This window comes from Mixia osmundae, assembly GCF_000708205.1.
Source record: "Mixia osmundae IAM 14324 unplaced genomic scaffold scaffold_3, whole genome shotgun sequence".
Lineage (NCBI taxonomy): Eukaryota > Fungi > Basidiomycota > Mixiomycetes > Mixiales > Mixiaceae > Mixia > Mixia osmundae.
In genome coordinates, this window is record NW_014575561.1 from 156358 (window position 1) to 182715 (window position 26358).

The 26358-nt window shown below is 55.4% G+C and overlaps 15 protein-coding genes across 15 annotated transcripts; 8 read left to right on the forward strand and 7 right to left on the reverse strand.

The window, feature by feature from the left end:
- Nucleotides 1–57: 57 nt before the first annotated feature.
- L969DRAFT_15876 (uncharacterized protein) lies at nucleotides 58–630 on the reverse strand (the record flags this gene model as incomplete). The annotated part of the gene is made up of 1 exon (XM_014713520.1): nucleotides 58–630. One exon carries the CDS (start codon nucleotides 628–630, stop codon nucleotides 58–60), a length of 573 nt encoding a protein of 190 aa, XP_014569006.1.
- A 388-nt stretch (nucleotides 631–1018) lies between these two features.
- Nucleotides 1019–1818, forward strand: L969DRAFT_93073 (uncharacterized protein; the record flags this gene model as incomplete). The annotated part of the gene is made up of 3 exons (XM_014713672.1): nucleotides 1019–1308; nucleotides 1366–1510; nucleotides 1564–1818. The coding sequence occupies 3 exons, from the start codon at nucleotides 1019–1021 to the stop codon at nucleotides 1816–1818; spliced, it is 690 nt and encodes a 229-aa protein (XP_014569158.1).
- L969DRAFT_98390 (uncharacterized protein) lies at nucleotides 1534–6154 on the reverse strand. Its single transcript, XM_014713673.1, has 6 exons — nucleotides 5756–6154; nucleotides 5531–5694; nucleotides 5395–5480; nucleotides 3212–5343; nucleotides 2979–3160; nucleotides 1534–2923 (listed from the first exon to the last, which is right to left on the reverse strand). The coding sequence occupies exons 1-6, from the start codon at nucleotides 6068–6070 to the stop codon at nucleotides 1876–1878; spliced, it is 3927 nt and encodes a 1308-aa protein (XP_014569159.1). The 5' UTR covers nucleotides 6071–6154; the 3' UTR covers nucleotides 1534–1875.
- A 33-nt stretch (nucleotides 6155–6187) lies between these two features.
- On the reverse strand, nucleotides 6188–6966 carry L969DRAFT_85690 (uncharacterized protein). The gene is made up of 3 exons (XM_014713674.1): nucleotides 6635–6966; nucleotides 6531–6576; nucleotides 6188–6471 (listed from the first exon to the last, which is right to left on the reverse strand). The coding sequence occupies exons 1-3, from the start codon at nucleotides 6914–6916 to the stop codon at nucleotides 6215–6217; spliced, it is 585 nt and encodes a 194-aa protein (XP_014569160.1). The 5' UTR covers nucleotides 6917–6966; the 3' UTR covers nucleotides 6188–6214.
- Nucleotides 6967–6994: 28 nt separating this feature from the next.
- On the forward strand, nucleotides 6995–9589 carry L969DRAFT_85693 (uncharacterized protein). The gene is made up of 3 exons (XM_014713675.1): nucleotides 6995–7292; nucleotides 7350–9416; nucleotides 9468–9589. The coding sequence occupies exons 1-3, from the start codon at nucleotides 7040–7042 to the stop codon at nucleotides 9539–9541; spliced, it is 2394 nt and encodes a 797-aa protein (XP_014569161.1). The 5' UTR covers nucleotides 6995–7039; the 3' UTR covers nucleotides 9542–9589.
- A 238-nt stretch (nucleotides 9590–9827) lies between these two features.
- On the forward strand, nucleotides 9828–12391 carry L969DRAFT_46509 (uncharacterized protein; the record flags this gene model as incomplete). The annotated part of the gene is made up of 4 exons (XM_014713676.1): nucleotides 9828–10731; nucleotides 10792–11000; nucleotides 11057–11183; nucleotides 11232–12391. 4 exons carry the CDS (start codon nucleotides 9828–9830, stop codon nucleotides 12389–12391), a joined length of 2400 nt encoding a protein of 799 aa, XP_014569162.1.
- An 808-nt stretch (nucleotides 12392–13199) lies between these two features.
- Nucleotides 13200–14289, forward strand: L969DRAFT_337322 (uncharacterized protein). Its single transcript, XM_014713677.1, has 4 exons — nucleotides 13200–13528; nucleotides 13581–13704; nucleotides 13750–13902; nucleotides 13953–14289. Exons 1-4 carry the CDS (start codon nucleotides 13322–13324, stop codon nucleotides 14024–14026), a joined length of 558 nt encoding a protein of 185 aa, XP_014569163.1. The 5' UTR covers nucleotides 13200–13321; the 3' UTR covers nucleotides 14027–14289.
- Nucleotides 14118–16608, forward strand: L969DRAFT_93079 (uncharacterized protein; the record flags this gene model as incomplete). The annotated part of the gene is made up of 12 exons (XM_014713678.1): nucleotides 14118–14318; nucleotides 14367–14490; nucleotides 14538–14690; nucleotides 14743–14766; nucleotides 15207–15289; nucleotides 15338–15461; nucleotides 15514–15666; nucleotides 15714–15765; nucleotides 15936–16110; nucleotides 16160–16283; nucleotides 16339–16491; nucleotides 16541–16608. The coding sequence occupies 12 exons, from the start codon at nucleotides 14118–14120 to the stop codon at nucleotides 16606–16608; spliced, it is 1434 nt and encodes a 477-aa protein (XP_014569164.1).
- Nucleotides 16609–16620: 12 nt separating this feature from the next.
- L969DRAFT_85699 (uncharacterized protein) lies at nucleotides 16621–17380 on the forward strand. Its single transcript, XM_014713679.1, has 2 exons — nucleotides 16621–17022; nucleotides 17073–17380. Exons 1-2 carry the CDS (start codon nucleotides 16750–16752, stop codon nucleotides 17202–17204), a joined length of 405 nt encoding a protein of 134 aa, XP_014569165.1. The 5' UTR covers nucleotides 16621–16749; the 3' UTR covers nucleotides 17205–17380.
- Nucleotides 17381–17440: 60 nt separating this feature from the next.
- Nucleotides 17441–18355, reverse strand: L969DRAFT_85702 (uncharacterized protein). Its single transcript, XM_014713680.1, has 2 exons — nucleotides 17696–18355; nucleotides 17441–17646 (listed from the first exon to the last, which is right to left on the reverse strand). The coding sequence occupies exons 1-2, from the start codon at nucleotides 18208–18210 to the stop codon at nucleotides 17523–17525; spliced, it is 639 nt and encodes a 212-aa protein (XP_014569166.1). The 5' UTR covers nucleotides 18211–18355; the 3' UTR covers nucleotides 17441–17522.
- A 56-nt stretch (nucleotides 18356–18411) lies between these two features.
- On the reverse strand, nucleotides 18412–19438 carry L969DRAFT_85703 (uncharacterized protein). The gene is made up of 4 exons (XM_014713681.1): nucleotides 19253–19438; nucleotides 18857–19198; nucleotides 18698–18805; nucleotides 18412–18635 (listed from the first exon to the last, which is right to left on the reverse strand). The coding sequence occupies exons 1-4, from the start codon at nucleotides 19357–19359 to the stop codon at nucleotides 18512–18514; spliced, it is 681 nt and encodes a 226-aa protein (XP_014569167.1). The 5' UTR covers nucleotides 19360–19438; the 3' UTR covers nucleotides 18412–18511.
- Nucleotides 19439–19508: 70 nt separating this feature from the next.
- L969DRAFT_46721 (uncharacterized protein) lies at nucleotides 19509–20345 on the reverse strand (the record flags this gene model as incomplete). Its single annotated transcript, XM_014713682.1, has 3 exons — nucleotides 19509–19632; nucleotides 19689–19796; nucleotides 19849–20345. 3 exons carry the CDS (start codon nucleotides 20343–20345, stop codon nucleotides 19509–19511), a joined length of 729 nt encoding a protein of 242 aa, XP_014569168.1.
- Nucleotides 20346–20383: 38 nt separating this feature from the next.
- On the forward strand, nucleotides 20384–22757 carry L969DRAFT_85707 (uncharacterized protein). The gene is made up of 8 exons (XM_014713683.1): nucleotides 20384–21567; nucleotides 21628–21744; nucleotides 21794–21919; nucleotides 21965–22013; nucleotides 22065–22181; nucleotides 22239–22246; nucleotides 22297–22523; nucleotides 22574–22757. Exons 1-8 carry the CDS (start codon nucleotides 20875–20877, stop codon nucleotides 22698–22700), a joined length of 1464 nt encoding a protein of 487 aa, XP_014569169.1. The 5' UTR covers nucleotides 20384–20874; the 3' UTR covers nucleotides 22701–22757.
- A 116-nt stretch (nucleotides 22758–22873) lies between these two features.
- L969DRAFT_46904 (uncharacterized protein) lies at nucleotides 22874–24773 on the forward strand (the record flags this gene model as incomplete). The annotated part of the gene is made up of 5 exons (XM_014713684.1): nucleotides 22874–23000; nucleotides 23138–23313; nucleotides 23368–23496; nucleotides 23552–23900; nucleotides 23959–24773. The coding sequence occupies 5 exons, from the start codon at nucleotides 22874–22876 to the stop codon at nucleotides 24771–24773; spliced, it is 1596 nt and encodes a 531-aa protein (XP_014569170.1).
- Nucleotides 24774–24822: 49 nt separating this feature from the next.
- Nucleotides 24823–26353, reverse strand: L969DRAFT_46087 (uncharacterized protein; the record flags this gene model as incomplete). The annotated part of the gene is made up of 3 exons (XM_014713685.1): nucleotides 24823–25632; nucleotides 25678–26029; nucleotides 26091–26353. The coding sequence occupies 3 exons, from the start codon at nucleotides 26351–26353 to the stop codon at nucleotides 24823–24825; spliced, it is 1425 nt and encodes a 474-aa protein (XP_014569171.1).
- Nucleotides 26354–26358: the final 5 nt, after the last annotated feature.

Sequence of the window (26358 nt, forward strand, 5' to 3'; positions counted from 1 at the left end):
GAGCAGCGTATGAGCTCTTGTTCCTTTAGGAGTGAAGATGGACATACGAGTGAGTGATCAAGGATCAAAGCGCAAGTAGACGAGCGTGCAGGTCAAGCAGACCAGAGCGAGCGTGAGCATCTTTGTCCAGACATCGGTCTCTTGTAGCTCCCCTCCCGGCGGCAAAGCTAGCGATCCTTGCAGAGCTCTCATGTCAAACTTGAGCAGATCGATCGTCTTCCTCCTATCCGTCAGAGCGTTCCCAAACGGCGACACTGATCCCTTTTCCCACCAGCCGGGACTGATGGGGGGCTTGTCCGGTATCTCTGCTAGCGTAGGCGAGCTCGTCAAGCTTGGCGTTCGAGCCATGTCGATATGGTACGCTCTCGAGGGTTCGATCTTCCTCTTCGGTACGGGAGCAGGCTGAATGAGGACGATGGGGCGCACGATGGGCTCCGAGGCAGACTTCTCGCTCGGCAGAGACTGACTATCGCTCGAGGGCGAGACCGGACTGGGAGGCGCAGCAGAACGAGGAGAGATCATCTCCCTCATCCATGCTTTGCGTGACATGCCTTCGTGACGTCGATCGACTTGGACGGTGAGCCTGTTGGACTGCTGGCAAAGAGGTTGCATCACCATTGCAGTCGCCATGTGGGCAGACTATGCAGACTGGACTGAACAGCTGTCGTGTAGCGTGCCGTGAGCACGTCCTTCGCAGCGGCGAGCAGAACCTACCCAGAAGGACGGTCCAGCGTCCTTTGGTCATCGCAGCCCAAGCCTCGCCCTCGATATGGGTGCACGGGCGTCGACAACAGCTCTCGTCAGGTTTGGACGTGATTGCGCCGATCTTAGTAGTCCGTGCCTATTGTGCGCTGCCGGCTGAATAGCTGCGTGTCAGGGTCGCCAGGTTCCTGCATTAGTTCGGCTCTCTGGTCGTTTGGGGTCGTCTGCAAAAGGCAGTTCGGTCGAATTCGGTGATATCGCGTCGCGACTGCGGGGACAGACCCGCACGCTCTCCTGCTACAGCCTGTTCAGGTGGATGGCGTCTCTTGCAGCTCGATTTGCTAAAGATGGCAAGACCATCATCGCAATCGGACGCAACTATCTCGAACACATCAAGGAGCTCAACCACGAGCGACCCGTCGAACCCTTTTACTTTCTCAAACCTACCTCGAGCTACTTGCCGTCTGGCGGGACGATCGAGCTACCACAAGGCGTAGATGTTCATCATGAGGTCGAGCTGGGCGTGGTGATAGGCAAGCGAGCGAGAGATGTGCGGGCGCATTCGGCGATGGACTACATAGCGGGCTACACGCTTGCCATTGATCTGTACGTGTCGTGACATGTTGGGCTCTTACTGGGCTCATGGCTTCCGCAATATGGCAGAACAGCGAGGAATATGCAAGAAGTAGTAAAGAAGAAAGGTCTGCCTTGGTCTGCCGTCAAGGGATTCGATACATTCTGCCCAGTGACGGGCTTCATACCCAAGCAAGCCATCGACAACCCTCATAATCTGAAACTGTGGCTCAAAGTGAGCGCCGGTGTAGACGACACGCATCAGCAGAGTCTGATCATATCCAACAGATCAATGATGTCTTCAAGCAAAACGGCACGACTGCCGACATGATGTTCAAGATTCCAGAGCTGATCCACCACTGCTCGTCCATCATGACACTGCAAGAGGGTGACTTATTGCTCACAGGCACGCCAGCCGGTGTATCGTCCGTCAAGCACGGTGACAAGATTACTGCTGGTCTGCGCGACTCGCAAGGCAAGGAATTAGCCCTATGGCAAGGAGATGCTAGAACGCGTGAAGGAGGCTACGTTTTCTCCGCCTGAGGAACCCCGCAGGTTTTGTGACAGACGTGAAACGATTGCAACAATATCACGACAACGTCACTGTGTCTTGAGCGAAAACTCGTCAAGAGGGACTTGGATGAGATGACCGTTGACTTGGGACTCGAGGTGATGGCCCGAATGAGTCCGGTGTGTGCCTGGCCTGACGGCAGGCCCAAGAGGCTTCATGATGTCTTCTTCGGTCTCAATAGACGACATGTACTGCCTGCGCACGTCATCTGACGTCTTTCCGCTGCCGAGCATAGTCGCTTCCGATGATTCTGCAGGATCGACGGTAAAGTCATAGTCGCCGAACGACGAATCGTCTGCAGCCTCGAAATCGCCAAACTCGTCATCCTCATCATCATGTGAAGAGCTCGCAGGTGCGCTTGTTGCAAAGTTGTCATTGAAGGAGCTTTTGAACTCGGCATTGTAGTCCGCTACCGTGAGAGGACTGCGATGACTGGCAGGCGAGCTAGTGTGCTTCTTGTCAAGGTTGATGGCCTTGGCGTCGCTGAACGGATCCCATGCCTCGTCGTCAGATTCGTCGGAATCAGAGACGGTATGTGCTTGCGACAGGATCGCCTTGCCGTCGAACGAATCAAAGCGATCATCGAAACCATAGCTTGGTTGCTTGTCGAACCGATCGATGGGCCACGCAGACTGATCGTCTGAATCCGCATCCCCTTGACCATCCGACATTTGTGAAGCGAGATAGGAGGCGAAAGCCCGATCTTTGCCTGCATTCGGGCTGCCATTGTCGAGGCTGACTTTGCGCAAGCCGAGCGAATTGATGTCGTCATTCTCGTTCTCCCTGCTGGGTCGCTCTGTCCTCTTGACACCAACGTCTTGAAGCTCGATGTCGGTATCGCTCGGTGTAGAGGCAGCCTGAGCAAGCGCTTGACTAATGCCGCCTCCAAGCGACTGCAAATCGCGATCGCGCGTCTCGCGATGGGTTGTACTGATGAAACGGTCCCAAGCCGGCTGTGGAACAAAGGGCGCGACGTCTTGCGCGACTTCAGGATGCCGTTCGAAGAGGCGTAAGATATCATCGACGATTAATGTGATATGACCCATATAGCCTAATCGCGATCCTTTGGGATACCGTCTGCAAGAACCACAGTAAGCCCACCGTATCTTGGTTGGTGGCAGGAAAGACGTACAGGACTTCATCGTTGAGCTCCACACCCTGAAGTATGCAGGTGCAAAGATCGGCCTGCTCGAAGACGGCCATGCACAGCCTGAGCGTGTGAGGCTGATCCATTGGGCTAAGAAAGATCTGCTGAAGCATGTCATAGACCGAATTGTGCAGCAGGTTGTTCCAAGGAAATGTAAAGAAAAGATCCTACGGCTCTTCGTGTTAGCATGTACTGTGATGAAGACGACGAAGACTTGCCACCATGAGCTTCAGTACGCCATGTTCGAGCAACTTGGCCTTGAGGTCGATGCCTGGAGGTATAGCCCGCTCAAGGTCTCTGACATTGTCCGTTGGCTGGTTCTGCATGAGATCGCCGTTCGCTCGCGATCTTTTACGCGATGGCGGGATAGACAGGTCGCCATTGAGTTGCAGAGATTCCATGGCTTGCCGAAGATCGGGAGAATCACTGAGGTCATTCGATGCGCTCTGCGCCAGGATCTCTCGAAGCTGTCTCGCTTCCTCCTTGGTCAATATGCCGCTTTCAGAGTCCATAGAGGGTGTCGAAGAGGTGGACAGCTCGGGCGAATCGGAATCGTTATGGTTTGAGTCGCGTTCACTGCTGGTTTTTGAAATGCTGATAGCAGCTTCTGCTAGATTAGGATTGAGTAGTAGCATCGCACGTATATCAGCACGAGAATGCCGCGGCGAGCTGCTGGTCGAGGAAAGTGGCGAGTCGAGCGAAACATTTTCGCTTGCATCGACCATCTCGTCGAAACTGTCCTGTTCGGAAGACGACGCTCCATCTGCAGGCTTAGTCACCACTTTAGCAGCAGGTGCGGCCTCTTTGCGAGGCGCGCTCGCTGCTAGCGTAGCTTCGAGTGCTTCGAGACCGTCCAGTCCTCCCACCAACTGTCCGTCGTCCTCGTACTGAGGATCCGCATCTAGCGATCGATTCATGAGCTTCATATTTGAGCAGTGCAGCAGCTCAGCATAGAGCTCCGTGATGCGGTATCGCTCGAGCGTGAAGGGATACACTGCGCCAAGAGTTGTATCGACAGTGCCGACGAGCGAGCGGGGATAGCGTAGGAGCTTCTGTAGGTCTGGCAGCCGCGCGCTGACGACGCGTAACAGATTCCCAAGATGGACCACGCTCGGTCCGGTCGGGGATCGCTTATCAGCGCCTCTGAACCGCTCGAGGTTATCGATTTGCTCGCTCTCGCCCTTGCTAGCACGCTTCTTGAGATGAGTGAGGATCTGACCCTCTGTGAAATCCGAATTGTTCTTCCGTATGAGGTCGACGAGTACAGAGATGGAATGCGTTAGTGAGGATGTGGCTCGAGCGGCATCGGGTATCGATTCTGCCACGAAGGAGACCTGGTGGGTTAATGACGGCCGGGCGGGCGAGATGGTTTTGCGCGTTTCTGGTACGGGTGTCTGCTCGAAGTCTTGCTCGATATCTGGCGATACTGCAGGTGGGGCAACAGGTGTCAGCGGTGAAGGTGCAGCGACGATCGAGCGCGGTATGAAGAACTGCTTGACACGAGCGATAGATCTCAGCTTGCCGCTCTTGCTGCTCTTGATGCTACTCGCGGGTGATGCGGAGGGTCTGGCGACGGGACTCGGGGTGGGCGAAACAATGCGAATGGGAGAAGTGGGTGTCATGCGGATCGTGTCGTCGTCACGCTCTCTCTCTTTGCCTTTGAGGGTGCGTGTGACAGATCGAGGGGATGACTTTGCACTGCCTACCGGTGAGGGCGAATTGACGGGACTGCTCATCCGTCGCTGCTGAGCTTGCTCGGTAAGGAGATCTTCTGGTATCGGACTTTCGTCAAGTATGAAGCCCATCAGACTGGCGACTGTGTCTTCCGCGGCCAGCTCGCGTATGAGGCGATTGCTCGCCCATCGGATGTTACCTTGAGCATCTCTGGCGACGTTATTTTGCTGTTGCTGCGGCGGATGATCGGAAGAAGACGCTTCTGCTGCTGCTGCGAGCTCGGCATTGGCAGCATTTGCTGCCGCATTGCTCGAAAAGACGATGAGTGTCTTGAGAAATTCGGCCGAGATGGCATGGGTTTCTGGTGTATAAACAGGCGAGAGGAGCGAGACGAGTCTCTGTACGAGATGCTCGGAGGCGAGCCAGTCGACGGTGCCTGTACCCGCGGGTAGCTCTTCACATTGTACTATGCTGAAGAGCAGATCGGCGACGGAAGAGGTAGTGATGAGTGCCAGCAAACGCTCGACGATCCTGGGTTGCGATCGCAGCAAGGCGAGAATCTCGGCAGGTCGTGCGTTGAGCCACTTGCAGTTGACTTCTGTCCAGTAGCCGACTTGCACGGATCTGTCTGCTAAGCTTTCGCTGGTTTTGTCCAGCACGGCATTCCAGAAGTCGACTGTGAGCTGATCTATGAGCATCGAGGCTGGTCAGCCATGACAATACGCACCTAGATAGTCTGCAGGTTGGCTGAGGACGGCATTGTCGATGGCCCAGACATCCATGGTGAGGATCTGGCTGCACTTGTAAGGGTACCTGCGCGACGCGTCAACATCGATTCCATGCAAGAGCAGGACCAGACAGACTTGAGTCGCTTTGCCTCGCGTTGCTCGACTACAGTCTGAGATGGCTTGGCGCCAAAGAGTGCAGCGTCTGCTCGTCGTTCTTGCCAGTCGAGTTCGTCGAGTGCTGAGCCGGAGACATAGGCGAGCACTCTCTTGAGCACACGCGGCTTGCAGATGAACTCGACCTGTGTACAATTGGAAATCAAGACTCAGCACGTGCTGAGAGTCTGCGACTGCTCTGCGCACGAGTTTGGGCAAGCCAGCTTTGCACTCTTGCAGAAAGTCATCCTCGTCCAATAATCTCTCCAAGGTCAGTAGCTCGCCCGTCTGCTGCTTGCCATGCTCAGGCAGAGCTTGCACACGATGACCCGATTCGGCTGATTGTGAGCGTTCGAGTGAGGAGCTCTCGCCCGAGACGGAAGAAGCAGCAGGATCTGTGGATGAGCTTGAACTGCTTGATTGGGACGAAGGCGTGCGGCTCGGTGTCGGACTATCGAGCAGCGAATTGGATAGCAGCGTCTCTATGTTGGACTGGGCCGCGAAGCCACGCCAGAATGCCATGTTCGCAGAGAGATCGTCAGCCTGCTATATCATTTATACCGAGGGCGCACGCTGGCGCGACGAGCCGAAGAAAGAGAGAGAGCGTGGTCGGGAAAACCCAAAAGATAGACAACAGAAAACTGGCCTTGCGGGCAAAATGGGTGTTCATGCATCGAGTCCAGATTGGGTATCTACAGGTATGTCTATGGCCTCCGTGGGACTCTTGGTCCGTCTAGGCTCTGCACGTGAAGCGCTCTGCTGGTTCTGTATCGCGTCTGGCGTGGGCAGGACATCGATGAGAAAGTCATACATATTCGACTGATTGGCAGCTCGGACAATGTCATCCTTGGCGATGCCCTTGCGCGGTGACGGGCCTTCGTTGGCGGATAGCCATGCGCGATGGGTCAGCTCAGCCACAAAGGCTGTACGGCAGCAAAGTCTGTCAGATGTATCTCATTCTTGCGCGCCCAATGTTACGTGCCTTCACAAGCTCGTGCCAAGACGACGGGCACGTCGGCTGCTACTTTCTGCATTGTCGGGCCTGCGATTCAGCGCAGCCGTGGCTGAAACCAAAGGCAGACTTGCATGGACAGAGGGGTCAGATTTCATGAGCTTGCGTATCCGTGCCAGAGGCAAGTGCGGCGGTCGCATGGGCTCATCGTCGTCTTCTGCCAGAGCGACTTGATGAGACCAAAAGCCGTGCTCGAAGGACTGAAGGGATTCTGGCTGGAGCGGATAGACGGACAGTGCTTTCCGTTTGCCGACTCGTTTGGGGAGCTTGTAGCGTGATGAAGCCGAGCTCTCGACCTGACTCTCCTGCTCGCGAGGTTGCGAGGGACCGCCTTCCGGCTGCTGACTCACCATCATCACCGGGTCAGAGCAGTCGGACTTGCCTCGTTCTTGGCGGCAACATGGCATGGCAATCGACGCGTTTATCACTGTCGACGTCGATCACGAGGCGGAGCATAGCAGGACATCGTCTTGCACGACATGGCCCGGGGCAGCAGAGGGCGAGGAGCCAAGCGAGGCTCCTTCCCCGGTCAGGGCAACAGGCTCTCGGGTCCTGCAGAGACTGAGCTCTCACCGCATGCATTTTTGCCAACACATGCGCAACGTGTTGCATCGACGGGACGTGGAGGCTCACGAGGACGAGGCAGGGGCAGAGGAGGCGTGATGAAGAACATGCACGCTCTTGCCTTCGACTACGATGCCCATGCTCTGACCGGAGGGACGAGTGCCAGACGTGAGCACGCTCAGTCTTGCGATCTGAACCGATCCTCATCCCATCAGACCTTCACAGAGCCGTACAAGTCTTACAACGAGTATCAACCTCAACAGCCAAGCGTGGTCAGTACGCCCGCTCTATCGCAAGGCGCGTCGGCAGCAGCTTCGGGTACTTCTACGCCGCATCACTCCGGACTTGGTTTTCCAGCGAGCGCGATGCCCAGCACACGAGGCAGAGGCGGCCGAAGGCTAGGCGGACAATCAGATCGGTTGTACTTGCAGCCTGTCGCCTTTGTGCGAGCTCAGAAACAGGATCTCGTCCTGTCTGAACGGCCGGATGGAGATGATGTCAACCCGCTCGATCAGGCTATGGCAACTGATCCCGTTCAAGATCCGATGCCCCAGCCTGCCGCGACTGCTGAAGAGACTGTCGCTGCAGTGATAGCGACTGATGAGTCAATCGTTGAGCAAGCGCAAGAGAGTACACCCATGCCAGCTGAGGATGAAGACGAAGACGAGATTCTCATCGTTGATGCGTCCATCTCTGTCAATGTCGCCCAACTGCCAGAATCAGAGACGGTCCGTGACGTTGACGAGATTGACGGGCCACCGCCTCTAGAACGAGGCATCAAGCTCTCATTGAACCCCAAAGAGCGAAAGCAAGCAAAGAAAGAACGGCGGAAAGCGCGCAAATCTGCAGATAGAAACAGGCGATCAGCGGACGAAAGTATGCTCGATGGAGACCGTGGAAGTATTCCTGGCCGTTCCAGGAGGAGGCGAGGGAGCGACATTGTCTGGGGCGACGAATCTTCAGACGAGCCTGTTCTGGCCGAACTCTCCCTCGGCGATTGCAACGGCAAAAAACAGGATATCATCCTAGCAGACTATATTGCCAATATCGCCCAGGAGACTTCGTCCGATGAAGCCGACGTCACGTTTGCGAGTACATCCACTGGCTTCTTGCAGTCGATGGATAAGCCGGTACATCTTACGATAGACGATGTCAATGATGAGATCCAGCTCAGGCGACCCATCAATGGCTGGCGTTCAGAGACGGACGAAGAAAATGAAGACTGGGAGACCGACAGCGTCGCGACGAGCTTGGACGAAGCTATGGCTCACGCACTCGATCTTGCTTCTGATCGAGACGACCAACCCGATAGCTCCTCCGAAGAGGAGGACGAGGTACCGGTAGCCCAGGTCGTGGCTTCTTCAGACACATCAGACGAAGAGGATGAAGACGAAGACGAGGGTATGTTCAACGGGCAATCGACGTGGGCCGATAGGGACGAGGCCTTTATTGACGACCTGGCACGCTTGCATGGTTCGTCTCGCAAGGCACAGCGAGACATCTACCGCATGGTGCTCGAAGGCGACTTTCCCGTCGATTTCACGCCTCCCTCGCGCAAAGGCAAAGGCAGCAAGAGCAAAGCGAACAAAGGCAGAGCCAGATTTGACAGCTCATCTTCCTCCTCGGACGAAGACTTCGATGAGCAGTACGAATTTGATGATGCTTTCGATCAGCATTTACAAGATCAGTGGCAAAAGGATAGAGCAAAGAAAGCAGACTTCAAGCGTCGTAGAGCGGAAGCAAGAGCAGAGAAACAGGGTACCAAAGCGAGCAAGAAAGCTGCAAAACGGGCAGCTCAGTCTGGCTTCACGCCCAAGCTCAACATGGACAGCATCAACGATCGCATCCGCACTTTCATCGTCGAAGATATCCAGCAAGCTTCGATCGCTTTCCCTCCCATGTCCAAGACGGACAGACGAGGTATTCACTTGCTCGCGGAAGCTTACCAGCTCAAGTCAAAGTCCTCGGGCAAAGGAGCGACTCGTTTCCCGGTACTGTATCGTACTGCTCGTACATCGGTCTATGGCGTCAACCAGAAGAACATCAACATCATCCTCAAAGCTTCTTCGGGCAATACCACCTTTGAGAAGCCGACGGGCAAAGGATCTGAGAACATCAGAGGACTATTACGAGATATGGCCAAGCTCAACGGCGGAAAGGGATACAAGCAAGCTGCTCGACCTACGCGCAGTCTGGAAGGGACGACGATCGGGCAAGGTGCTGCCGAACTAGACGCGAGCAATATCGGCTTTCAGCTGCTCGCCAAGATGGGATGGTCACAAGGCGCTCAGAGTAAGTTCCACTTGCTAAGCTCTATGGAGCGGATCTGATGGACGATCGCAGTCGGTGTATCTGATGGCCTGTCTGCACCTCTGACTGCGATCATCAAGACGACGAAGCGTGGTCTGGGGTCTTGAGATACATGCATGCCGTGACCTGCTTGCGAGCGTAAAATGATTTCTTCCCAATTTGGCGCGAACGCGAATCAGCGTCATACCCGAGTCTGGTCAGCTGAGCCAGGTCATACACCGTCCGCCCCTTGGGTCAACACCTCGTGCAGGTCACGCGCAAGGAGAGTGTGCTGTCATGATCTATAGAGCAGACTAGCAGACCAGCACATGATATAGTCAGCTCGCTACAAGCAAGCAAAGCCGACACGTTGCCACGCTCAATAGCATCACCTCAAGGCAATATTGAGTCAAGATGGCGACTGCTGCGCTGTCATTCGAGCCTGCGCTGGCTTGTATGTCTATAGCGAGAGCTCGCTCGCCGTTGGCGCCTGCCAAGACAGTCAGACAAGACAGCAGTCACTCTGAAAGCACGACAGCGCATTCGCCAGCCTGGCAGCAAGGGGCAGCTCTTGCTCCCGCTCGGCCCTCGCACAGTCAACCGGCGTCAAGCTTCGACGACCAGGCCGAGTGCAGCGTACGAGGAGAAACAAGCGTCAAGAGAATGAGATCACGTTCCGCATCACCTTTGCGCCAAGCACCACTGCCGTGCACTTGTAACGAGCTACAAGCGACCGAAGCCGCATCGGCAAGCATGCGGCCGATCAATAGAGACACACACCGCAGGCAGGCTGTGTGTGCGCGACGGCGCAGAAGCAGCTCCTCTTGGCGAGAGCAATCTACGCCGATGTCGATAGCTGTAGCCATCCGCGCCACACCGCTTCGCTTATCATCACCTTCCCGAGAGCAACGTAGACTTCTTGTCCGTATTTCGCCAGCTTCTCGCTCGCGGCCGATACAGAAAACCCTGTTCTCGCCTTCTACTGCTCGTAGCGCGTCCATGCGCTCGCTTCATACGCCTAGACGCAGCTTCATTACCTTGCGACAAGATCAGCTTTCTTCTGCCACAGGTATAGGCGCCCTCGCACTCGATAGACTGCCGTTTGCAGAGGCCTCTCCTCACGCTACACCTCTCAGTCTCTTGTCCTCTGTCGCGAATGCTTTCGGTAGCTCAGCGCAAGCTCAGTCGACAGACGCAGCGACTCGCTCAGAACCATTAGAGACGCCCTCTGACTCCCTCATAGAGCACTATATGCGCGCCACACCCGTGCTGCATGATCCGGTACGCAAGCCCAGGCATCCTATCGTGCTTTGCCATGGTGCGTCCCTTGCGATTGAGATGCAAGCTTGCATCTCATCACTCTTCTGTTCGCATGCAGGTCTTTACGGTTTCGATGTGCGATTCGGCGGCCGACTTCACTATTGGGGAGCAGTTCTCGAAATCCTGCGAGGCAAAGTCGGCGCAGACGTCATCGTCACTGCTGTGCCAGGCACGGCAAGTATCAGAGATCGTGCCGAGGCACTCCACAAAGCTCTCTCGACCGAGCTTGCAAAGGATGCAGAGGTCAATCTGCTCGCTCATAGCATGGTACGCTGTCCTTGCTGGGCCCAACTGTACGCTGAGAACGCTTGCAACAACTGCAGGGCGGACTGGATTGCCGGCATCTGCTCTCTAGCATTCGTCCGGAGGCATACAAGCCTTTATCACTGACCACACTGGGCACGCCACATCGGGGCAGCGATTTTATGGCCTGGTGCCAAGCTAACATTGGTGCGCGCTCCAGATGTCAGGCTGCATCTGTGCTGATTCAAAGTGCAGGTTTGGGGCACGACGCAGAAGCGCTCGTGGCTGCAGCCAGCGAGCAGGATCTACCTTACAGTCTCAAGAGCCCAATCCTCAGTCGTGCTGCGCCCAAACCAGCGATGCCGGAACCAGCGGCAGCCACCGAGAAGCCCAAGACGAGCGGCGCCAGTTTTCCAGGCCTGCCTTACTCTGTTGGCGCATCCTTCTCAGGCTATCTGCTCTCGTTGCTCGACTCGCCGGCGTATGCCAATCTGACGCCCGCATATCTCGCGAACACGTTCAATCCTGCCACGCCGGACCGGCCAGATGTCCGCTACTTCTCAGTCGCGGCCCGTACACCCCGTATGGGTGTCTGGCACCCGCTTTGGCTGCCTAAAGTCATTCTAGACGCAAGCGGCGAACGCAAACGACGCGTCGCTGCTGGTAACGAGCTCAGCATACCTCCTTCTCTTGGTAATGATGGTCTCGTACCTGTCGAATCTGCCAAGTGGGGCGACTTCCTCGGCATCATTGAGAATTGCGATCATTGGGATTTGCGAGGAGCAGCAGGATTCGCAAAGGCACCGCCTGGCGCAAAGGATGAGAAGACCGTCGGCAGCACGTCGAGCAAGACTAGTGCGGCGGATGGGCCTATATCACCTGCTGAAGAAACGTCAAAGTCGTGGACTTGGCTTGATGTCAATAAGCTTCTCGGTCGGAAGATCTCAACTGCGGGTGCTGCGCCTGTGCTGCCACAGTCAACTTCAGACGATTTCCCAAAAACGTCTCCTTTCACAGATGACGGTGTAGATCACAAGCTCCGTCTCCGCAGCTCGTCAACAGTAGGAAAGCTGGACGCTGCGGCCAAGGGTGGCTCTCTCAATGCGATTGTCGATTGGGTTTTCAGTCGAATCCCACTTGCGCCTTCCTTCCACGTCAGTGGCAAGCCGCCCATCTTTGGTGCAGACGGGCGACGAGGCAGCTTTGCATGCAGCATCGATCCAAGCTATCCGCTCGATGATGAAGGCACACTTCCCGCATCCAGTCTGAAAGACTATCGAGCTCTGTATGGCATAGCCGGCTCATCATCTCTCAAGCAGGGTGCAAACGCAGCCAACACCAAATCGGCGACCAAATTCGATCTCGAGAACTTCTACGTTGGGCTTTGTCGCAAGTTGTACGACGAAGGTCTGTAAATTGCAATACGAGCAGGAATGCATTTGCTTGGTTGCTCAGCAACTGGTGCAAACGCACTTGCCCGTTTCTGGATCACAGCCAGGGCAGCCGTACAAGCAGCCGGCCTGATTGGGCAAGCCCAACCCGTCAGAGCAGTTCCAGTCTTTGCCGTCTGGACATTCAAGCCCTCGTTTCCTGGATCTTGTGTGAGCGCAAGCAAAGGCAAGACTTTGCCAGCTGACTCATTATCAAAGCTATCCCAAACGTCAACGCAGCTTCTAAGACTGGACTGGACACTTGCCTCAGAGCGATAACCATGGCGAAGCTGGCCAGCGCGGCGATAAGCTTTTGAGCAAGCATCGTATGGGCTTCACAAATCAACAATCAACAGAGGGAGATTCCAAAATGCTCCTGAATGTGCATCAGAATCATGCGATGTTGCATGTTTCAGTGGGCATGTCGTCACGACGCCATCAACCTGTATGTCCGATCCTCGTCTGCATACCTTGCTATCGCTCTTTTGGCCTCGCGTCAGCGCTCAGCGAGAATCTGATAGTCGTCAGAGTGATGCGCACGGTCTACCAACGGGTGGTAAACATTGTACGAGAGCATGTCGGGTCCCAGATCTCGGTCAGTCAGTCTCTCTTTTCCGGCTTGCCGGCGATCACTGGAAGATGAGGAATAGAGTCGACCATGGCAAGACTAGTTGCGCGCTTGACTGGCTGTCGCGGATAATGCAGAGGAGGCTCGAGGTGGGGCAGGGTTGCTATCGAGACTGACGTATTGACGCGTTTTCGATCTGACGAGCTTTCGCTCAATTTGACGATTTGTTCGTCGTCAATCGATCCCTTGCTCACTCCGCCGTGATTTCTGTTCTTACCTTCTTAAATAACTCTTGAGACGGGCGGGATAGCGGACAAGCGCACTTAGAACCATTGTGCGGTTGCGCTATGCGCAACGTATTGCTCCTCCTATCTTGGCCTCTGTTCGCGCTCGGTCGGCCAAACGAGACCAAGCTTGTGTATAGCTATCTGCTCGAATCAAGTTCCAGCGTCTGCACCTACAAGATGGGTGAGGTCGAGAGGACACTCTTTCTCGAAACGCCGTTCATAGAAGCAAGGACGTACCTAAGGATCACTAGCAAGTTGTCCTACACGGTACGAGCTTCAATCTCAACGAATCCCGCCCTGACGCCCGTCCCCTCCACAGACTATCATCGAGCCTGCCTATCTCATCAAGAAGGCCGAGACTTTTGTCAAAGATGCTCCTGCCGACACCGATCGAGCAACTATGATCTTCGAAGTCGTCGTGCCGCTGCAGCCTGCAAATCTGAGTATGGTACCAATATGATTTCAACTCTGTGCTGATATGTGACAAGATGATCTGGAAAAGCATTGCTGCGAGTTTTCATGGCTTCTCCGAGCCGAGGCTTCCATCCTGCCGGGCCGCAAGCGCATTGATGCACGATTGCAAAAGCCCATCATCAAGTGTGATAAGTTCACGCCCACAATGTGCGCGGGACCTGCATCTAGTCGGTCTATGACGGTCTCGCTATGGACTCGAGCGCTAACAAGATCGCAGTGACGTGCGTTACTCGAGTCGGTCAGCTGATCTGGGAATCGAAGAAGTCTCGCGTGCCCGGTATCGACACGTAATCGAAGGTGTCCTTACAACGTATTACTCCTTTCGTAGCTCCTCTCGTCTCTCGACGTGCCGTCGCGCTTCGCATCCCGTTGCTACCACACCATGTTCATTTTTGTGCTACTCTTCGTCGGCCTCGTGCTCGCTGTCAAGCCCCGCAACATCATCTCTTACGCGTATGTGATTGACTCGGGCAGTGCTGTCTGCCAGTACAGATCGGGCCTTAAGGATACAATTTTGACCTTCCAAGTCGGTGTGCTTGATGCAAAGGCCACCATCTATCTTGACAATTACCATGTCAATATGGTTGGTGAACACTTTGGTTTTGGGCTCACGCTCATAAAGATTTTCCAGGCGATCAGAGAGCCCACTTATGTGCAGCAAATCACGCACGCGGCAACATTGGACTTGCGTACCGACCCATCGTCCATCATGCTCTGCTTCAGGTTGACGTTGCCCGTGGTCCCCGAAGATCGAAGTGAGCTAAGACAGGAAGCTCGCGGCTGGATATTGAAGCAACCTCAGATATGCTCGAGACAAGCTGCTGCGAGTACAACTGGATCATCGACTTTGAGGCCTCGCTGCGGCTCGCGGCAAAGGATCTAAGGGTCATAAAGCAGAAGCTGGATCACAAATGCAACAAGCTCAGCCCCGCGTTCTGTGGAGCGCTCCAACAGAGTTAGCCTATGCTCAGTCCGAGCCGCAATCACACGCTGATAGCAAGACATAGTGCGCTGTCAGGCCGAACGCGGGAGTCTCATCTGGCCTCGGCCGAATGGGCCCGAATAGCATTCGTGGACCTCTACTGCAAGACATCACCACCCGTTTTTTACCATAACCGCCGGCGTCACTTGCCTGTGTTACACGAATGCCTGTCCGTTGTCAAGAATCGAAATAAGCAGTCGCGGCGCCAAGTCTTCGCGACAAGTTCGATCGAACGTCACGACAATTCTTGCTCTTCTTGTACTCCTATGCTCTGCGTGATTCCAAGCAGCTTCTCCTCCAACGATCAGCCCGGTCTTTTCTGCATCCATCGAGCCGCCTGCTTTCAGGGAATCGACATGCTGAATAACCTAATTTGGCCTATGTTGACATTTGGGTCTCTGCTCGCGTCTGCTCCTGCTACAAGCCCAAGGACGACATATACCTACTTTCTCGAGTCGAGCTCGAGTATATGTACATATTATGTTCAAGGTATGAAGAGGACTCTTGTTCTCGAGAGCCCGATTGTCAAGGCAAAGACAATCATATCCGTCGCGGCCAAAACCGTCACCACTGTCAGTTGTCTTGATGCTAACCGCACTCGTTACTCACCCGCACGACAGATTGTGTCCGAGCCTCGGTATCTCCAGAAGAACGTGGACACTCACGTCAAAGACTTTCCCATCAGCACCGATCAAGCTTCGTTCGTGTTCGATCTGACCATGCCGCTGAACCCCGATAATCTCAGTATGCTTTCCCGTGACGACGTCGAGTCCAGCTACTGCTGACGGCGCTACAGGCGAGCTGGAAAAACACTGCTGCGAGTTCTCATGGCTTCTCTCAGCGGAGGCTTCCTTGCTTGCCACTCGACGAAGTCTCGAGATGCGCATGCAGAAGCCGATCATCACATGCAAAAAGCTTTCGCCGACAGTGTGCGGAGGGCCTGCTTCGAGTGAGTGTACCGGCCAGATTGCTAGGTTCGGCTCATCGTCAACACAGTGAAATGTGATACACAGGTTGCTAAGCTGATCTGGCCTGCCGGGAGATCTTCGTCCAGTTAGCTACGATGCAAGTGACATCTTGCCTACCAAACGACTTTGTGTTTCGATCTTCGCGCGGCCCTCGTCGTTACGCATCCTAATGCGCCTGTTCTCGTCCCTCTGACGGATCCTTCCCGACGCCGATGTTGATCCTGCTTGTCTTACTATGCTGCCTCTGCAGTGTAGCAAAAGCTCCGAGGCCCGATGCCAAATACAAGTACTTTGTATTCGAGGTCGGCTCGGGCAGTGCGGTATGCCAATACACTGCTGCCGGGAAAGATGAAATCCTCACCTTCGAGACCGGTCTTCTGCACGCAAGCGCTAAGTGCTTTATCCCGAGCCTCAACGTTGTCCTCGTATCTGCTTGGCTGTCCTTTCACGCCGGCTCTGACTCCAGGGGAACAGAAAGTCTATGCTCCAGCATATCTCACCGATAAAGCCACAGTCGTGGCAGACGGGCTGTCTGATTCAACAGACGCCATGCTCGCCAAGTTCAAAGTCATACTGCCCATTGTTCCCCGAGAACGAAGTACAAACCTTACGCTGCTGCGAATGCCAACGCTGATTCGATGTATCCTCGTCAGATGCACTCGAGCAGGCTTGCTGCAATTATGAATGGAACATATACATGGAAGCCTCACTGCTGGAGCCCTCGAAGAACCTCATCGTTACGCAACAAGAGCTCCATCACTCTTGCACCAAGCTTAATCCATCACTCTGTGGCGCCCCTCAGCATAGTCAGGTCAGAACATGGCAATGCGAGCCCAAAGCTGAGCCCGCAAGCAGTGCAATGTATTGCCATGAAAGGCAAGCTGGCCTGGCCTGTTCCCGGGCCACCGCGCTCTTCTCAGTAGATGCAGACTTATCATGTCCTGTCGCATCACAACAGCAGGGGCGTCAGAGCATTCTTTTCGCTGCCCCCCCCGGGTATCGATAGGGTTTCAACAGGATGAGCTCGCGGCCGCGCTTGCCGTTCGACTATCAGCGCTTCCCAAATGCCGGCGCGCAATCCTCTGGCCATGCTGCAATATCCCACCGGGCTGAAGATGATGAGCTTGATCTCGACTCTGATCACGGTCGCCTGCGCGGAAGGGTATCTTGCACCAAATCCTCGCCCTCGCATGGATTACACATGGCTGTTAGACGCTGCGAGCGCTCATTGCGAGTACAAGTCACGGCCGTCGGCAGAAGCGACTGTCATATCCTTCCGGACTCCCGAGATCCATGCACGGACGACTCTTCGAAGTGATCTTTTCAGCGCCGAGGTCGTCAGTCTGACGATGTTGCGAGTCGAACTAGATCTGACACTTGTTGGCAGAGGGTTTTCGAGCCAGCTGATCTCAATGAGTTGCTCGCTACAGAGTCTGAAAGACGAGATCATTTCCCTTCTGGGCCAGCCATGGTGTACAATATCGTGTTTCCTATCGAACCTGTCGTACCGGGTATGTGACCCGTGTGATGCCAACTGACGCTGATCCGTCTCACAGATCTGCTCGCGTCGGCCTGTTGCGAGTGGTTCTATGTCGTGGAAGTCAAAGCAAGCCTCGAGGCTCGGCAGAAGAAAATGATCGCAGCACAGCAACGCATGAGATATCGATGCACGAAGCTCACAGAGTCCATCTGTGGATGCTTCCGATCCTGCGAGTCTCCATTCTGTACATTATTCGGTGGCTCATCTGTATGCAGTGTGGTGTCTTGCCGAAGGAGGCGAGTTGCACTATCCTCCTCCTCCGACTGCGACCGAGTGATGTCTAGTATGCAATGATTGCTAGTCCGCTTGGAGAATCATGGCTGAGAAAGATTGGTCTGGTTTGCTCGGATCGAGTACGAATGATTCGGACTCGGTGAAACCAAGCTTGAGGTAGAGCTTCTTGCCGCCCGTCGAGGCGATGCTGCGTGCCGGTCAGCTTTACACACTGAACCCAAGCAAGCTGAGCACACCAAAAGATGGGCAAACCCTCTTTCTTCGAAAAGTCGAGCGCTTTGTCGCAGAGCTGCCGTCCCACGCCTGCGTTTTGTAGATCCTTGATGACGAACAGATTGATTCCGACGATGTACCGCCGGCCTTTCATCAAGGCCTCTTCCGCCGGTATGGTGAACTTCATCATTTCTCGAATAAACGTATTGTTGAAATCAGGCAGATACCACGGATCATTGTAGACCGGCTCATTCGGATCGGCCCATCGCGGTGGCCCTCCGATGTACTTCCCATTCTCGTCTCTTTGAACTTTACAGAGCGAAAGCATGCCCACAATGTCATTCGTGCCTGGCCTCACTGCCTTCCACATGGCGCTCCCACTTGCTAGTTGGGCCTTGTACCAGTCTAGATAGGCTTTTGTGCTCTTTGGCGTGATGCCCATGGGCGTGATCTGAGCAGCAGACATGGGATCGGCTCTGTCGAACGTGTTCCTCAAAAGAGCAGGTACAAGATCGCGTGAGAACTGACGAGAAGCCATCTAGTGCGGCGAGAGCGATGGCGTGGAGATCAGACTCTTGCACAGGTATGATGTCTACTCGTAGAGCTGCCTTCTTCGCCGTGGCTGCCATCTTGCAAAGTCAAGGAGCAGCGAAGAGGATGACATGTCAGTTTAAGCATTGGCTGTAACCGGTTTTTTCGCGAACGCGTGGTAATCCGGTAATTCGAGTCATTCGATAACTCACGTTCTCGGCCGACGCCATTCACGATAAGCGCCGGTCTGCATCAAGAAGATGGAGGACAGATATCGGTCACAACATCGCAGATCAAAGGCATCATGATCACTCCGGAGAAAGTAGCATGACCGTCATTGTTTCTTGAGGCTTTGCTGGATCGAGCATTACAGTCTCTCCCTTTTCGAATCCAAGCTTGAGATAAAGCGTCAAGCCTGCTGGCGATGCCAAGCTGTGCCAGCGCGACATCGGAGTAAGCTCGAGCCGGTCAATGGTGACCTCGTGTCAACATACCAGAAAATGGGTAGACCTTGCTGCTTGGCGTGACTCAGCGCGTGAGCACAGAGCTGTCTGCCGATACCGGCATGCTGTAACTCCTTGAGCACAAACAGTGATATCCCTCTGGACGGAATATGAGCATTTTCCTCCGACACAATTCGGCTGCACACTGGCTTGATGTATCGTCTGCCCTTCATCAGACTTTCTTCAGCGGGTACAGTCCGTTCTCGGAGCTGTCGCATGAGGGTGATGTTGAAGTCTGGCAGCCAAGCAGGATCATGCCAGAACGGATTGCTGTTGTCTGCCCATCTGGGCATATGACCGGACCATTTACCCCTCTCATCCCGCTCGACTGTGCCCAGAATGAGACCGCCCACGATCTCACCCGTATCTGGCTTGGCGGCTTTCCAGAGATGACAGCCTTCGAAAAGCGCCCTAGTGTAATGCATCCAGGCAGCTTTACTTTTGGGCGTGACGCCGATGGGCATCATGATAGCTGATACTAGAGGATCAGCGCTGGACAAGGCATGAGCTCATCAGATGGTTTGATGCGCAAGATTGATGACTGACGAGAAGCCATCTATGCTAACTCGGACGAATTCGTCTAGATCCGCCTCGACGACTCGGCTGATCGTGATCGCGGCACCGTCCTGAACGGCTGCATTCGTCAACGTCATGATAACATCGTCAGTGCGGTAGAAGAGAAAGTAAGGTGAAGAGGACAAGGACCATGCGATCAGTACGGATCGATTGATCATCAGTCGCCACACACGCGACACGTACAAATCCAGGTCGATCCTCCGCGCGAATAATGAAGATTGCAATTTCAGTCGGCATCAAGTATCATGCCCAGCGAGACCCTATCAGGATTGCTGGGATCAAGCGTTATGCGTGAGAGCTCCTTGAAGCCCAGCTTTCTGTACAGGAGCGATCCTGCCGGGCTCGCAAGGCTGGCCCCAAACACAATGAGCAAAGGAAGAGAGAATGAGAGGCATGCCCTGCGTACCAAAAGATGGGTAGTCCTTGCTCTTTAGCCCATTCCATACCGGCAGCGACGAGCTGTCTCCCTATGCCTGCGTTCTGCAAGGAGCCAATGATGAACAGATTCATTCCTCTGTGGTCTGCTTGAGATTCTCAAACGCGGTTGACAAGTCATTTAGACAAACATGATATACGTTCTGCCCGCCATGAACTTGCTCTCTGCTGCTTGCGCAATCTTCACGATTTCTTTCGTGCCGGTCAGATTGAAGTCGGGCTCAATGGTAGTATCCGCAAAGAAGGGGTTGTCGAGGTCATTCATGGGACATATTGGCGGCAGGAGTGTGCCAGACTCATCCCTCTGGACCCATCCGAGCGATAGCATGCCTATGATCTCGCTCGTTCCAGGCCGTGTAGCTTTCCAGATCCTATTGGCCGGGTGTCGCAGCTGTTGTTCGTAGAACCACCTCCATCCGCGCTGGGCCTTTTCGGTGGGACCATTGGGCATGAAGAACGTCAACATTGCATCCTTGCCGAAGCCGTCTATGGAAGCTTGTACGATCTCGTCCAGGTCATCCACGTGAGCGAGGGAGATGTCGACTTTGCAAGGCGTCTTTGCTGTAGGCGCAGTCGCCTCTTTGGTGGACATCGCCTCTGTCACTGCTGCCGCTTCCGTTGCGACCATTGTGTGTGCAGAGCAGAGTCAGACGGCACGCGCGTGAGGAGACTATATAGCTGATGGGCTCTCGGTTCCGTGGAGTTGAGTCACGAGTCAGAGATAGGAACCACGCGGTCGGGTCATCATCATGCTCGGCCTTGCATCCGGAGTGATCGAGCCTCGTGCGTGAGCCACGTCATGAAGCGACAAGAGTCTCTCGTCACCGAGACAGGACAGAGCAAGTGACATCTTCCCCGGCATTGCGATCCATCACCGCCAAGGAGTGCTCCACGTACTCACCCTTGCAGCTAGCCGGCACGGTCGCGTGCCTGTCTTCTCCCGTGCTCGTGCCATGGGCCATCTGCCGTCGGATGATGCCGACACCCTATCGCACAGGCTCGCAGGCTCATCGCTATCGTGTGACAGTGGCAAAGCCACATCCTCAGCACGGCAAGCGGCAAGCCCAAGAGCGGCAACGCTGAGACCCCCCGCGGCTGCCTCGAGCTCATCAGCCTCGTCAAGAGAGAGCAGCGATGAGCGTGTACCCCGACTTGCGATGCACACGGGATCCGCACGCAAGAGCGGTAGCAAAGGTCCAGGATTGGGCCTCAATCTCAAGATCCCCTCTGGATCTGCCAGCACGGCGGGACCTGCGTACTACTATGGCGGCGCGCAGGATGCCGCTTTGCTCGCACCGGAGCCGCTGCTGTTCCAAGACGATGCCGAATCGACGATGAGGCAATCCGCTTCTACAAGCAGCACAGCGACGAGCAGTGCAGTCTCGCGGCCATCACCGCTTCAGCTGACTACCCATCTGGATGCAACGCGCAGTGCAGGCCCGTCATGGGATAGGCGCACGACAGACTCGCAGAGCATGATCTCTGAACTACGCGAGACCATCTCGGGCGGGCATCCCGACCCTGGCGCGTCACGTCTCGCAGGCAACGCCTCTCATCAGTCGGAGGAAGGCTCGCCCAATCTCAAATCACGCTCGAGAGATGCCTCCCCACTTGCCAAACCCATGTCGCGCGTCCAATCCGATCAAGGTTCTCTGGCTGCTGCCTCGGCTTCAGCGAGCGCAAAGGAGCTCAGGCGGAGAAGCTGGAACATCGATGCTGAGCCTGCGCTCGGCGATCTCACGATCATGCAAGCAAAGGACGTCAAGACGCTCTCGAAACTCGGTGAAGGCGCGACGGGAGAAGTATGGAAAGCCGTTCACATCGGCTCGGGTACTCTCATTGCCAAAAAGGTACGGCTCGGGCAGGCTGAGGCTAACTTCGTTGCTTGCGCTGGAGTTGACTCTGTGCAGATCATGGCCACGTCGCCCAACCCTGATATTCACAAGCAAATCCTACGAGAACTGGCATTCAATCGGGATTGCCGGGCTGATGAGATTGTGCGCTCATACGGCGCCTTCTTGCAATCTGTTCGTCGACCAGACTTTCATCGGTATGAGCTAAAGCGGTGGCAAGTAGGACGACACAGAGATTGCGATCTGCATGGAGTACTGCGAAGGTGGTAGCTTGGATGCGATCTACAAGAGAATCAAGCTCAGACAGGGCCGGATTGGGGAGAAGGTACTGGGCAAGGTGGCAGAAGCGGTATGTCAACTTCCGCATGTGAAGCCACGGCTGACGTGACGATAGGTATTGAGAGGGCTCGTCTACCTACACGACCGCAAGATCATACACAGAGGTGAGTGGGATTCCTAGGGCGCAGTGCCTTCGCGCTGAACTTGATCAACAGACATCAAGCCGTCAAATATCCTCGTGACGAAGGCGGGCCAAGTCAAGCTGTGCGATTTTGGTGTGTCGGGCGAGCTCATCAATAGCATGGCCGGTACGTTCACCGGAACAAGCTACTGTACGTTGATGGGTCTGCATCGGCTCTGCTTGGAGCTCATGCAGATATTCTGTGCAGACATGGCTGTGAGCATGCAGGAAGCGCCTGGATGGGTTTTGACTGATCATGCGTACAGCCCGAGCGAATACGAGGCGCTTCGTACTCTTGGACGTCCGACATCTGGTCACTCGGTCTGACACTGCACGAGCTGGCAATGAACCGGTTCCCCTTTCCAGCAGAGGGTGCACCGCCACTTGCGCCCATTGACCTGCTCACCTACATCATCAAGATGGATCCACCCGCCCTCAATGATGATGGGCAGATGAGGTGGACAAAAGCATTCAAAGACTTTATCAAACAATGGTGCGTCCTTGCGTGATCATCAGTCACTCACGCTGATGGGGACGAGATAGCTTCGACAAGGATCCTAAAGCGAGACCGTCACCGGGTATCTTGCTTCAACATCCTTGGATCAGAAAGTCAGAGGAGCGGACTGTCGATCTTGCCAAATGGCTCGTCGACGTCTGGGAGTGGAAGTAGACGCAAACGCAAAGCTGTTGGTTGTTGTACACGATACCGTCGATGATTTGCCGAGTGCGCGAGCGTGTGCGGACGCGTGCAAAAGACCTACGACGAATCATCGAGCCGACTGACTTTGGAGGCACATGCGCATCCAGTGAGCAGCAGAGAGTGTCTGAAGATAGGTAGTAGACATGGCGACGCCGCAAGCAAGTGTGACGACGGAGCGGACGAGGGTCATTCCGGGCGTGCCGCTCGAGCTCTTGCAAAAGAGCGTGGCCAAGAAATCACGCAGCAGAGGCAAGAAAGCGAGCGCAACAGGTCAGTGCGAAGTTCTCCCGTTCTCTCGCTCCATCTACTCGCTCGTCCCGCTCGACGGAGCGCTGAGTTCGCCGGCACGGACGGAGCGAGAGAGCATCAGCCACACGGGCTCTTTGAATGGGTACTGACCCTACGAGCAGACACTGCACTCACTGATACCGCCCCCGCTGCTTCTGATCTGCCCAACAACCTCGTCAGTGGTCCCAATGGTCTCACCCTGCCCGGAGCGCCCGCTGTCGAGGAACCTCAAGTCAAGCGTCCCACACTCAGTCAGATCATCAACAAGCGACTCAAAGCGACCTCGAAGAAGATCGTGAGCTCTCTTGCAGGAAGATTGCACGCACTCGCTGACGGAGACCACTTGTAGCAACGTATCTCTGCTTACCAGTCCCAAGATGAGTCGACTTTCAACCCCGAGCAGCGACTGGCCGTCGCATCCAAGCCGGGACTCGAAGCCATCGTCAGAGAGCTCACCGAGCTCGTCAAAGTAGCAGAGGTCAGCAGCTGGGCCCCTTCAGCTTGACAGAGGCTGACGATCCCAATGGTGGCAGATTGATGAAAGAGAGGTCGAAAGCCTCGCTGAGAGAGACACCGCCCGCGTCGAGCTTCTCGTCCAGGAGCGCGTCAAGACTGCTGTCGCCCAAACCAAGGAAGACTCACGCACGACGCTGCTCCTGCTCATGCAGTTCCTCCACATGCGCGAACTCATCAATAACGCATCTTACGGTCAGATCTTGCCGCCCAACCTCGCCCGAGCGACGAACCAGCAAGTTGCGGCTGTCCACTTCTTGTACGACGCCCTCGCCAATGGTCCTCTCATGGGCGGACACGACGATGCCTCGGAACGCATCGAGATGCTCGAGTCCCGCAGCCAGACAGAAGTCGCAGAAGGCGTCACCTGTGAGTCGTGCGATGCTTGTTCGCTGCCCTACATCTGACCTTGTGGGATGTGCCACAGACGCTCAACTGCGAACGATGATTGAAGACATGACTGCCTCGCCGGAAGAAGTCGAGGCTGGCGCCGGTCAGGCCGAGCTCGATGCTGTTCCCGAGGAGCCAGTCGCCAATGGCATGCCTGCCGGCGGCAGCATCCTCTTCATGCAGGCTTCAGAGCTTGAAAAGGCTTCACATCACCCTGCATCTCAATTCCCGCCGTCGCAGCTTCAGGAGCAGCATGTCAATGGTCATTATGAAGAGCCCGTCGTGGAACCACAGACAGACCTGCACGAGCCATTCGAATTCGTCGAGTCTGGCGGTCCAGAGGAAGTCGGCGGTCAACAGGCTCCGGTCACGCAAGAGGCCCCTGCACAGCCCACTGCCCCGGCGCCAGCAACGCTTCCGAGCTTCGAGCTCGGTGCAGAGGGCAAGACGAACTGGGCAGACGATGTCGCAGAGGAAGCTCAACAGGCTCAACTCGCACCGCCCGTCACGAATGGACGAGGAAGAGGACGCGGCCGTGGTGACTTCAGAGGACGAGGACGAGGCAACCCACGCGCGGGCTTGGTCTACGATGCCGCCCGACAACAGAACACCAAGCCAGCTCGACCGACCGATGCAGAGGAGGGATGGCGCAGTGTCGGCAAGCCAAAGGAGGCGCCCGTCGAGCAGAGCGGCGGACGAGGTCGTGGAGGAAGAGGAAGAGGCGACTACAGAGGAAGAGGAAATGGCGAGGGACGAGGACGGGGCAGTTATTCACGAGGCGATGGCGGTCGAGGCGGTCATTCGCGCGTACCCTCCGCAGCGCCCGCGGCTGCACCCGCGTCGGCTGTGTGATCAGAACGGAGATGATTTCATGTAGCTCTTTACTGCATGCATTGCTCTGTTACTTTCCCGCTCTATCTCTGCCTTTGCCGCGAACTTTGTGCACTGCATCGAAGCCTGCTTCTGCTTTGATGACGAAGTCGTATGAAGCCGAGTAGGCTCGTGAGAAGCTTTGAGCCTCTGACAGGAGAGTTCCAGTTTCGATAGCGTGCCGAACGTTTGCCATGAAGCATTGCATGACTGAGAGATTGTGAAGCGATAGCAAGACGTGAGCTGTCATCTCATGCGTATGCAACAGATGGTGCACGTAAGCTCTCGTGGTCCGCCCGTCATCTTGCCCGAGACTGCTGTGCGACAGAGGTGTGAAGGCGAGCGAATACTCGTCATCGAACAAATTGAGGCCTACAGCTGCTTCTGTCAAGTTTGCAGGTGCAGGAAAGTCAAAGTCGAGTGCCACGCCCAAGCTCGCCATGCGGGATGCCCAGTCGTCCAGAAAGAGATCGCTGCCCGTCTCGATGATCAGACACAGGATTTCGTGAGGCCCCTCGGGATTGAGCAGCATCCTTGGCAATCTCTCTGACGTGCCGTTCAGAGAAGCATTGACTAGTTGCACAAGTTCTTCGACCTCTGTATCTGCTCGAACGCTGTCTGACGCCACGGTGTGAGTGGGCATCATGTTCGTTTGTCTGACTGTTGCTTGCGAGTAGCTTTTACGCGTCGGATCATCGCCACGACGCAATGGTAGCAGTGGTACTGCTATGCCGCCAACTGACAGCTTCCGCTCGTCTACACATTCCAAGAAAGAGTGGGTTGCGAGCTTGCGGAGACTTTGGCTTCGATTGCCTCCTAGCTGAAAGAACGCATTTCCCAGCTGGCAAGCTATCAGCTAGGCCTAGAGATGCAACATAGCCCTTACTATCGGCCTCAGGTCGTCTAGTGAAGCGAGCTGCTCGAAGTAGGACTGTGTTCTTGCGATGGCAGACCGCGTACGCTTGATAGACGGATCGAGATGAGACGGGTCGTCTGATGGCAACAGGTATATGCTGGGCCTCTTTGCGATCACGTCGCGCGCATAGTCCCTCAGGGTATGCTTGCGCACGCCTCGCGGTGTCTGAAGCGTCAGATGGTCAGCCGGATTGGTCGCCAGGCTGGCCGTCGAGCCTGGTTCTCGCGCAGAGAGCAAGATTGCGTGTTTCGTCTCGTCGTAGCCGAACGAGCGATGCAGTCCGTCGGGTAGCTCTCGCTGCGGCTTCACATCCGATGCCAGTCTGCCACCCGCACCATCATGGCTGAGCAAAACCAAAAACGGTTGCATTGATGTGAGCTCACAAGTGCTCAAGAGCTACGCAGATGCAGGGTGGCTCGTGTAGTAGGGCTACATGTGCCGGTGTAAGATGGGGCAAGAACGCAAGCCGGCTCTGAAAGATGAGGGAGGGCGTGGCTTGCTCCATTGGTGCCGGAGCGATCGTCGACGTGCTCGGGACAGGAAGACGAAGCGTGCCGCGTCTGGCCAATCCCGAGCCGGCGGTCTTGCTTGCATGTACAGTGAATTGGATCACGCTTGCTGCGGCGGGCATGTCCTGTTGATCCATCCCCT

Bases quoted from the DNA above. Each gene is read 5' to 3' on its own strand.
- L969DRAFT_98390 (XM_014713673.1), bottom strand. From the start codon at position 6,070: ATGGCATTCTGGCGTGGCTTCGCGGCCCAGTCCAACATAGAGACGCTG. The intron at 5,695-5,755 runs GTGCGCAGAGCA...AATTGTACACAG, and splicing joins AAGCTGGCTTGCCCAAACTC to GTCGAGTTCATCTGCAAGCC. The intron at 5,481-5,530 runs GTCTGTCTGGTC...CGCGTCGCGCAG, and splicing joins CGCGAGGCAAAGCGACTCAA to GTACCCTTACAAGTGCAGCC.
- L969DRAFT_85690 (XM_014713674.1), bottom strand. From the start codon at position 6,916: ATGATGGTGAGTCAGCAGCCGGAAGGCGGTCCCTCGCAACCTCGCGAG. The intron at 6,577-6,634 runs GCAAGTCTGCCT...CCGACAATGCAG, and splicing joins AATCTGACCCCTCTGTCCAT to AAAGTAGCAGCCGACGTGCC. The intron at 6,472-6,530 runs GCACGTAACATT...GCTGCCGTACAG, and splicing joins CTTGGCACGAGCTTGTGAAG to CCTTTGTGGCTGAGCTGACC.
- L969DRAFT_85693 (XM_014713675.1), top strand. From the start codon at position 7,040: ATGGCCCGGGGCAGCAGAGGGCGAGGAGCCAAGCGAGGCTCCTTCCCC. The intron at 7,293-7,349 runs GTGAGCACGCTC...AGACCTTCACAG, and splicing joins CGGAGGGACGAGTGCCAGAC to AGCCGTACAAGTCTTACAAC. The intron at 9,417-9,467 runs GTAAGTTCCACT...GGACGATCGCAG, and splicing joins ATGGTCACAAGGCGCTCAGA to TCGGTGTATCTGATGGCCTG.
- L969DRAFT_337322 (XM_014713677.1), top strand. From the start codon at position 13,322: ATGCGCAACGTATTGCTCCTCCTATCTTGGCCTCTGTTCGCGCTCGGT. The intron at 13,529-13,580 runs GTACGAGCTTCA...TCCCCTCCACAG, and splicing joins CTAGCAAGTTGTCCTACACG to ACTATCATCGAGCCTGCCTA. The intron at 13,705-13,749 runs GTATGGTACCAA...ATATGTGACAAG, and splicing joins GCTGCAGCCTGCAAATCTGA to ATGATCTGGAAAAGCATTGC.
- L969DRAFT_85699 (XM_014713679.1), top strand. From the start codon at position 16,750: ATGCCGGCGCGCAATCCTCTGGCCATGCTGCAATATCCCACCGGGCTG. The intron at 17,023-17,072 runs GTCAGTCTGACG...ACTTGTTGGCAG, and splicing joins ATCTTTTCAGCGCCGAGGTC to AGGGTTTTCGAGCCAGCTGA.
- L969DRAFT_85702 (XM_014713680.1), bottom strand. From the start codon at position 18,210: ATGGCTTCTCGTCAGTTCTCACGCGATCTTGTACCTGCTCTTTTGAGG. The intron at 17,647-17,695 runs GTGTGCTCAGCT...ACCGGCACGCAG, and splicing joins GAGGGTTTGCCCATCTTTTG to CATCGCCTCGACGGGCGGCA.
- L969DRAFT_85703 (XM_014713681.1), bottom strand. From the start codon at position 19,359: ATGACGTTGACGAATGCAGCCGTTCAGGACGGTGCCGCGATCACGATC. The intron at 18,806-18,856 runs GCCAGTGTGCAG...TATTCCGTCCAG, and splicing joins AAGGGCAGACGATACATCAA to AGGGATATCACTGTTTGTGC. The intron at 18,636-18,697 runs GTATGTTGACAC...GCGCTGGCACAG, and splicing joins CAAGGTCTACCCATTTTCTG to CTTGGCATCGCCAGCAGGCT.
- L969DRAFT_85707 (XM_014713683.1), top strand. From the start codon at position 20,875: ATGCACACGGGATCCGCACGCAAGAGCGGTAGCAAAGGTCCAGGATTG. The intron at 21,745-21,793 runs GTTCGTCGACCA...GGTGGCAAGTAG, and splicing joins ACGGCGCCTTCTTGCAATCT to GACGACACAGAGATTGCGAT. The intron at 22,524-22,573 runs GTGCGTCCTTGC...GGGACGAGATAG, and splicing joins AAAGACTTTATCAAACAATG to CTTCGACAAGGATCCTAAAG.